The sequence below is a fragment of the Lipophrys pholis genome (assembly GCF_963383615.2).
Source record: "Lipophrys pholis genome assembly, chromosome: 12".
Taxonomy (NCBI): domain Eukaryota; kingdom Metazoa; phylum Chordata; class Actinopteri; order Blenniiformes; family Blenniidae; genus Lipophrys; species Lipophrys pholis.
Window position 1 is genome coordinate 7350870 of NC_137641.1, and position 9476 is coordinate 7360345.

The 9476-nt window shown below is 43.4% G+C and overlaps 1 protein-coding gene across 1 annotated transcript; it reads left to right on the forward strand.

Moving 5' to 3' along the window:
- The first annotated feature begins 1527 nt into the window (after positions 1-1527).
- Positions 1528-8766, forward strand: ccng2 (cyclin G2). Its single transcript, XM_080477141.1, has 8 exons — positions 1528-1636; positions 3201-3350; positions 3463-3600; positions 3817-4067; positions 4639-4717; positions 4852-4950; positions 5321-5520; positions 7182-8766. The coding sequence occupies exons 2-8, from the start codon at positions 3246-3248 to the stop codon at positions 7312-7314; spliced, it is 1005 nt and encodes a 334-aa protein (XP_080333267.1). The 5' UTR covers positions 1528-1636; positions 3201-3245; the 3' UTR covers positions 7315-8766.
- Positions 8767-9476: the final 710 nt, after the last annotated feature.

Below are 9476 nucleotides of genomic sequence, written 5' to 3' on the forward strand. Positions count from 1 at the left end.
TTGTTTGTCAGAGTGACTTTATGAGAGTCAGAGGATTTCACACACAATGTTGAATTTTGGATTCTAAACAGTTGAACCACAAAAAGTCAGATTTTTAAATATAAAGATTTCAATGTTCCTTCAAATGAATGTTTGATCTGTTCCTTTCTCCATATCCCATCTTTGAAATGATTCTAATTAGTCTGTCATTTAAATTTGAGTGAGTTGTTCACAGGATCATTTCTCGAGCAAAGCTTTGTTTCTATTTAACACAATTTATATTTTTCTCCGTTTCTAAAGAAAACATAACCCGGGATTTATTAGAAGTAATGCATAGCATGTGAAGATTACCCATCATTATATTTGTAATGAGCTCTTTTATACTCTGCACAGCAGATGAATATTTGTTGATGTAGTTGCTTTTGTCAGAACAACAGTATGAATGATAAATTCAAATTATACTAATAGTATCTCTTAGATCTGTAATAGCCACAAGCTGGAGTTTTATAAATTCATGAAAATGTTCAGTTGTTTTTGTTAGAATTGTAAAGTATATTAGTTATTCATCATTAAAAAGAGTTATTCAGAACATTAATACATATTTCTAGGTATTTGTCTGGTTAGACTTGAAAAGAAAGCTGTTATCTGTCACGGGATTAAGATTTTATAAACAGGAGGGGCATTATTTTGATCAATATGTCATTCTATAGATATCTGTTGCATTTATTTTTGAAGAGATGATTTTAGACTTAATACAGCATGCTGAGTGACATCAGAGAGTTTATCCAACAATGTCTTTTGTCATCAAGAGACATTATTTTGTAATAGGAATGGATTTTCTCTCCACAGAGGAGGCAAACTCTGATTAAACTTAAAGTGCAAATGATTTTTATATAAGTGTCCTGTATTTTTGGAATTCAGAAACCTTACCACAAGCACTGCATGCATATTCTACTCAAATAAAGGATATTTACGGTACACATTTCTTAAATTGTTATAACATTAAAAATGTTTGGTTCTTCTTATTCAGTTTTCTAATATCTTGTAAACTGCATCTGGATGGAGTTTAGAAAAAAAAAATCCCCATGGGGACAATAAAAGTATATCTTATTTTATCTTATCTATCCATCCATGTCAGAAAGCACTACGTAATGCCAACACAAGCTTCAGAACTGGGTGCATCCACCATCCAATCAGTGCAGCCCATTTCGGGCTCTGTGCAAACACCAACCAATTAGAGGAGCCCATTTTGGGCGGACTATTTGAACGTGCCAAAGTGCGGCTCACTGATTGGCTGACAGAAACATCTGTCAAAGAGGGCAGTGTCATGTAGAACAGTCGCTGTTTTTCACTCGCACTGACTTTTAATCCTGGAACAAAGGCTGATATACTACAGAATATGCTGTATTGTTTTAAAATAAGTCGAAATTTGAGTGCAAACGTAAAACGGCGGGCTTCGTTTGGATCGTCAAGCACTAAAAAGGACGACTGATTTCGATGAGGCGGAGCCTGTGATTGGTCGGTTCGTATGACGTCAGATGTGGGCGTGATCGTTGTGAACGTCAACAAAGAGAGAAAAGGAGAAAGACAGAAAGGAAACCCTTCAGCTGGACGGAGCAGAAACAGAGCTGAAATGTGGATTTAACTCCAAACTCAGGTAGAGTAAACCTCTTAAAACACTGCACTTTATCTTTATACATGTTTTTGTTTTCCCGAGGAGTTACAATTCTGTCCGTGTTTCACACTGAAAGGAGCTGAACGGAGGCAAAGCGTCTGAGGAGTAAAAATAGCTCTTTAACAAAAGCCAGTACTGCTAAAGAAATCTCAGAATATCACTTCTAAATGTCATTCTCTTTACATCCCTACATCTTTATTTCAACCACAGTTTTGACTCGGATTATTCAGGACGGGTTTAAATGTTACTGAAAGGATTTATTATTATTATTTTTTTTTAAATTTGAGCCTCTGTAGAGGATTGGTATCGCTGGTCTGTTTTTATTTTGCTCTTTTAAATAAGTTTAACATAATAAATAATGTGGTTTCGCTCAGTTTGCACGTCCACCCTCACTAAGGTTTTTCATCCTGGTTGTTGCTCTCCTTCAGATGTTTATAAGCCCCGTATTAACTACAACAAACCATCGTAAGCACATTTAACACGTTATCCCCCAGTAACGATGCGATCTGGTGGGTGGACGAGTGTTTTAGTGCGAGTATGTGTGTTATTGTACAGTGGAAGCAGAGAAATAGCGAACAGCCCCTCCCCCCCCCTCCAGAAGAGGATTTAAAGCCTCCTCTGTCCTCCCAGCGGAACATGTCCGGGTTAGAACAGAGGAGAGGTGGACAGGATGGACCTGAGGTCGACACTTTCAGCTTTCTGACATTATGGTTCGGTTTATAAACACATAGGAGTCCGAAAGGGACGCTTGTTTTTCAGAGGGGAGAGAGAGAAGGCGTCTACCAGGAGGAAATATGACACCAGGACTCAGCTGAGGGAAGTGGGCCGGGCTCTGCTGTAATTCCCCCCTCCCCCTCCTCCTCCTCCCCCCCTCCTCTCCCCCACAGTGTAATCAGACCTGTACACTGATGTAAGAACACCAGCTGACCAAAATACAATCACAGCCTGCTTGGCAAGATTGTGCAAACTTGATCCTTTTTCCAGACACTCGGCGAGATAATCGCACTATTTCCCTTGTTATTATTGTACTTTGTTTATTTTTTTTTTTTAACTTTATTTCTTTTTTTTAAAGTTAGAAAATTCTGTTGACTGAAATTCAACATTTAATGTCTTAAAATGTTCAAAATGTCCCTGGGAAAAATAGTCTGTAAAATGTACTTCTCCACATTTGATACACTATTGAATTTGCTATTTACATTAAAATGGCGTTTCTTTGGCGTGTTAGGCAGAGTAAAAACAAACACACTGTAAGTGCATATCATCAGATGTGTGTTTATGTTTTTAACGAGAAATGTTAAGCAAGTTATTGTCATAAGTTCTGGAAATCCTCCACGATTTACTTAGTTAGTTGTAAAGTTACAGGAATAAATAAGGTAGTGCTCTTTAGTACATTTGGCTTCAGTTAAAGCTGTGAAATACTTGGTTTGTCGTTATATCCTGGTCCCACAGTAAGGTTTTGATCTCAGTCTTTGAAGTATGATTGGTTTGGCGATACGAAGTGAACGCTGCTGTGGAAATGGTCAAAAGTTCTTGTTTCTTCCTGCAGGACCAGTTTGAGCGGCACATCACTTCCCCCAGTGCGAGCAGAGACATGGACGCCTTCAAGCTGATGAAGGAGCTGAGGGTGAACTACGAGCAGGAGGTTTATTATCTGCCCAAAGAGACCGGCCTGGCCCTCATTGAATCCACAGCTCAGGTGAGTGTGTGACCCAGACACAGGATGCTATTCCCGGCCAGCCCTCTGTGTTCCGTCTGTCCGTGGCAGCAGAAGTGGGTCAGTTCTGACTGTTGGTCTCTTCCTATTCCAGGGCGACAGATGGATCTCAGCCAAGTGCAGGGATGCCAAAGTGGAGGACCTGTGGAGTCTGACGAGCTTCTTCGGTTACAGCACGCAGACGTTTGTGCTGGCTGTTAACTTGCTGGACAGATTCCTGGCAATGATGAGGGTATGAAAGTATCAGAGATTGCATACCTCACTTTCTCGCTTAGTTCGCACTCCACGTAAAGTTTAAGTCCCTATTTGCGGCGGCTGCCATTCAACACAGTTTGCACTCCAAGGTGGCTTCTGATAGAAAGGTGATCCGTTTTTTTTTTTTAATGAATTATTTTAAAGCCTCACTCAGTTCTTCTGCGCCCCCCCTCCCCTCCCCTCCCCTCCCCAGATCCTGCCCAAGCACCTGTCCTGCGTCAGCCTCAGTTGCCTCCACATGGCTGCCAAGGTGACGGAGGAGGAGTGCAACCTGACGCCCACCGACGAGCTGATCCGCATTGGTCAGTGTCGCTTCACCGTGTCTGACCTCAGTCGCATGGAGAAGATCGTCGCCGAGAAGCTCGACTTCAAGTCCAAAGCCATCACTGCCTTAACCTTCCTGCAGCTGTACCACCGCATCGCACTCTCGCACTCCAGCGACAGGTGAGAGCGTCTCACTCCCCTGGTGACGGCGAAACCCCGAAGCTGAACCCGAGTTCCACTCGCTCACACTTCCACTGTTTGAGCTCCTTGTTTGTCACAAGCAGCGATGTAGGACAGCAGTCAGTTTACATAAAAGTGCACTGATAAGACTCGTCTCCAGCTGCCCTGCACTTGCATAACGCTGTTGTTTCGTTTTTTATCTCATCAGCTGCACTTCAGCTCTCCAGTTCCCACTGCATGCGACAGCGATCACACAGAAATGTTCATAAGCTCATGTTGCAGTGGAAGTTTCTTATGTGGGAACGTGAAAACTGTCTCAAAGCGAAGCGTGTGTGATTTAGTTCAAGGGACAGAGCAGAGATGCTGTACTGAAGAATTCATTTAAATGTGAAGCTCTGGAAGCAGTAAAAACAGGTTGTGTGTGTGTAAATAAAAAAACATTGAGGGTGTAATGCTAAATAACAGTCCCGCGCAGCGTCAGAACCCCGACTCATCTTTGGCTCAGTCTCACAAAACTCCACAACAGGTCCAGTGTCAGACTTTGAAATCCACCCTGTGTTTGTGTGAGCAGGAAGCAGCCGCTGAGCCTTGAGAAGCTGGAGGCTCAACTGAAAGCCTGTCTGTGCCGGATCTCCTTCTCTAAAGCCAAGGTAGGAAACCACCGCAGGGTCCAGAGGTCCGCTCGGCCGTCTAATGAGCGGCTCACAATGACATTCTTACAAACCATTCTGGTCCGTGTTCGTTTGTGCTCATGTGTTTCCTGCGACTCGTCTCTCGTCCCCAGCCGTCCGTCCTGGCCTTGTCCCTCCTGAGGCAGGAGATCGAAGCCATTCAGTCGGAGGACATGTTGGAGATCGCCTGTCACATCCAGAGACACCTGAAGGTACCAACACAGTGCGGCTTCATCACGCAACATTTCCAAAACGAGAGGCCGCTCCCCCAATATTAGTGGTACAACTTCAACCAGCAGTTACGTAACCCTCGACTGTGGCGACTCCGCTCTGCACGCTAACGAAACGACAAGCTTTATTTAAGAAACATGAGGATCCCTTCAGGGGTTACATGAGCAGCTCAGGTTTCATCCTTGATCCTCTCCCGACCTGCTGGCCTACAGAGACAGCAGCTCTGTTTACGCCGCCACTTTTCTGGCCGCACACATCTGAGTGTTAAGTAACTGGATTGCTGGGACGTGCGGCAGCGCGCCGACAAATGATCAAACGGCTGAACGCGCCCGCTCTCCGCTGTGGTTTCAGATTGCAGACGGCGAGCTTCTGCTGTGGAGCGAGCGCGTGGCCCAATGCCTGTCGGACTACGCCTCCCCCGAGTGCAGCAAGCCCAACCACAGGAGGCTGCAGTGGATCGTGTCGCGGCGGACCGCCAAGAACCTGCACAGCCACCGCAGCGTGCCCGAGCTGCCCACCATCCCCGAGGCCTGCTGGGACGAGAACGACAGGTCAGGGGCTCGTGTGCGTCGAAAGATCCTGGAACTTTATTTATTTCATAAACTTCCACATGAGTCAGAGGGTGATTTCCTCAGAAGGATCCGGGCCTCGTGTTGGGCTGATGTGTCCCATTCTGCTGGTTCGACATAACTAAACCCTGAAAACGGCTTTTCCTCATTTCAAACGTTATTGCGACTGGGTGAGGACTGTAGGTCTGTGAACAGAAACATTCCTCTAAACAAAGAGTTCATATCATTTTCTTTTAAAGCCAAAAGAGAAACTCAAAGTCAGACGAGAGTTTCTAGAAACTAAAACTGGTTCCTGGTATTTTTATAACTTCCCATACCGCTACGCCGCGTCACACGACGCCCTTTAGCCTTTGTTTACCCAGCTAAGTTGTGAAGAACATATTATTTTTTAACTCAAAACTAACAGTGAGCTTCATTTAATTGGACACAAATATAAACTGCTTGTCACAATTCGTCCTCGTAGATTTGAGTTCGAGGTCCTTCCACACTTTGGAGGTTTTCTCTCCCGATGAATCTCTCCTCTCCCGTCACGTTGCGTTATTTCATCTGCATCACTCGTCTTTAAAAACGGCTGCATGACGGTTCAATACAAACTGTGGATTCCACCAAACGCTGAATATTAACAATGATTCACCACCGTGTGTCAGTCAGGAGAAACAATGAGTTTCGCTGTGACGTCACGCAGGCGCAGCGTCGGACTGCGCCCTGCCGCGTCTCTCCAGCACGTCAACATGAGTCAGCCGAACACCTCGACTTCAACTTTTAACAGTTGATGGGCGCTTTACAGCTCAGACCGACTTCTGGTTTACACTGATGTGAAGCAACGCCTGACGTGTTGTAACGGTGCGTCACACAGGCGTGCGAGTCCGGCGTCACGTCCCACCGACTCAGACGCTTCCATGACATCAGCAGTCCACGGCGCCTCGTCTTTCATGCAACACACACGACCTTTCACACAATTTAGTGTTTGGAAAGCCGGCGTGAGGAAGAGAAAGGTGATTGGTGGAACCAGCTGAGGACAGTTTGCAGTGTTTTTCTTATGAACAGCAGGGGAGAGAAACAACAGAGCAGTACACTCCGACACGCTGCACAGGAGCCTTTTTAATCCAACTCTCGTGAGGCAGTACTTCAAATTTACTGTATTTTCATTACTTTGACCTGGATTTAAAAATTTTTTTTTATTTTCTCAGGAAAAGCGACCAATACTGAAATCATTCAGACTCAAAATGAGAAATGAAAAGCAGGGCTGTGTGACACTGCTCAGTCAAATAACGGGAGAAATCCAAATCACCAAATATTTCTTGACTAACGTCATCTATTTTCACGGCCTGTTATGCTGATTTACCTCCATCGTTTATATGTGGAGAGTAATAATAAAAAAAATAAAAAAAGTCACGATGGCAAAAACAGCCAACTGAAGCTGAAGCAGGAAAAACGGACTGGAAGAACCGACGCAAGAATAAAAAAACACCCAAAAAAAACAGAAACAGGTTTTGGTAACACAAACATATAATTATAATATTCTAATTATATTATATTATAATAACGTGCCAATAGAGCAGGTTAATAACTGTACACTGCTGAATGTTGAGGATTAATACCTGACTGACCGTGTGTGTGTGTGTGTGTGTGTGTGTCCACAGTGAGGACTCGTGTGTGGACATGATGAGCTCTGGTGAAGAGTCTCTCAGCAGCTCTCTGGGCAGCGACGCTGAAGGAACCTTCTTCCCGATGCACCTCCGACGCCAAGAACACCCTCAATACCTCCACGCTTGAGCGCCTCCCACCCCCACCCCCACCCCCCACCCATAATTTATTATTTAAGAAGCTCTGGTGCTGGTGGAGAAGAGCACAACTGGCAGCTGAGCAGCGGGACAGATTTAGACTTGATCACATTCCAGCGACGACGACACGGCGCAGCGACAAACCGTCGACTTTGCTCTCGTCCTGCCAAGCTGTGAGCGCCCCTGTTCGATCGGAGCACAGGCGCGTCGCGTCGCCAACGTACGGTTGATTTTGTAGCGTGTCTCTCGACTGTTAATAATCTAGGACTGTTTTAATGAATCAGGATGTTTTTGGTGTGCAGAAGCCGAGAGCAGCAGCGGTCGCTCCCCTTTTTCTTAACTTTGTGCGAGTTTGACTGGTTGTAAGAGTAATACCAACAATGTGCACTAGATTTCAGTCTCTTTCACTCACAGTTCCACTTTTTGCAGTGTGTTTGAATGTGTTGTTTCGGTGAAAGCCTGCGGGGAGAGTGATCGGGGGTTTACAGGCTGACCGCTGAGCTTCGTCACATTTCTCTGCAGCATCCTGATCATCACCACCAGGCTGCGAATCAATACTTTATCCACTGAAACCTGACAGAATAACATGGAAGCCAACGTACTTCTGGCGCTTCCCGGTTAGAAAATGTTTACAAGCGTCTCCAGACTTTGCGCTAACTCCGCGGAAACGTGGGCCAGCTGCTGATTTCAGGAGTTATTTGTGTTCCGTGCCAACATCTGATGCCATGTCGGGAGATTTCACGGCAGGAAGGTGAGAGGAAAAAGCAGCACAGATACGGCAGCCGTCACCACGGGGCTGCGGTTGTCCTGGAGGGAATCACAAGAGGTTCATCCACTATAGTGCCACTGGGAATCGAACCATCAACTTCTCAAAATGTGACTGAAAAGCGACCTGGGCTGCTCTCGGCTTCTTGAGAAAACTTTGATTTGCACTTTTTATTTTTGGTTTCTTCCAAGTGTTAAATGGTGAAAAGCTGGAGTTTAACTCCATGATTTAAAGAAACAAGCAGTTTCCTTGTTTGTGTGTGTGTGTGTGTGTGTGTGTGTGTGTGTGTGTGTGTGTGTGTGTGTGTGTGTGTGTGTGTGTGTGTGTGTGTGTGTGTGTGTGTGTGTGTGTGTGTGTCTCTGACCCTGGGCAGGAATTACAAGTTGCCAATTTTAGGATGTAGCTTTAAAAAAAGAAAAGAACCGTGTGGTGTTTTGATCTTGTTTGGAGGGAATGTTGTAGAGGACGTTAACGTTGACCAAGTGTCACAAAAAAAGCCTAAAAAATGTCAAAATGTTCAAGAAAAATGTCGATACAAAAACATGTAAAACTGTAAATGATGTAAAAAAAACAAACAAACAAAAAAAACATGTCAATAGTTCTTTGTAGATAGTAAGTTATTTATTCTTTTGTCACTTGTATAAAAAAAAAAAATCTGATAAAATATCTTCTTTTTTTAACCACTTGTCTGCAGTTTTATTTCGTTCACTTGTTCACAATTATGATTTGAGTGTTTTTAAAAAGACTTGGAGAGCTGAGAAGATTAGAAATTCTACTCCAACGTGAACATTTAAACTTTTAGTGTTTCTGAGTGCAGAAATTAGATACTGATTTATGTTTTACATCAACGCTTCCCAAACCTCTGAGCCTGCAGTAATAGATTACTGTCCATTAATGGGACTAAAAAGTCCTAATCTGCAGTTTCACTTTAATATTGACAAATTGAAATATCTGAAAGACAAACATCTCGATCTGCATTTGTTTCTTAATGCAACATGAGAGAAACAAAGATTTGTTATATCAACAACATCTTTCAAATACTAAAATGCATTAAATGTCACAAACGTGTTGCATTCTGGGTTTTAAATAGATTTTTTTAATCTGATCAAAAGGCAGATTATCAATAAGAAACCAAGCCTTTGCTCTAACACAGGAAATGAACCCTTGTTATTTCACATTTTTCTTCATTTGGTTAAATGTTTTAGTTATTCAGGATAAAAAATGTTCACAGAAAAAGAACAGAATAATATTTCCTATCTTTTTCATTTCAACTCCAAACTCCTGAACAGGAGGATTCTTTAAGACAAAAAGCTACAAGATTCCATTTAATTTGAGTCAGTTTTACACTAAAGTGTTAAAACTCTCAGCTCATTCACGTTTTAATGAGT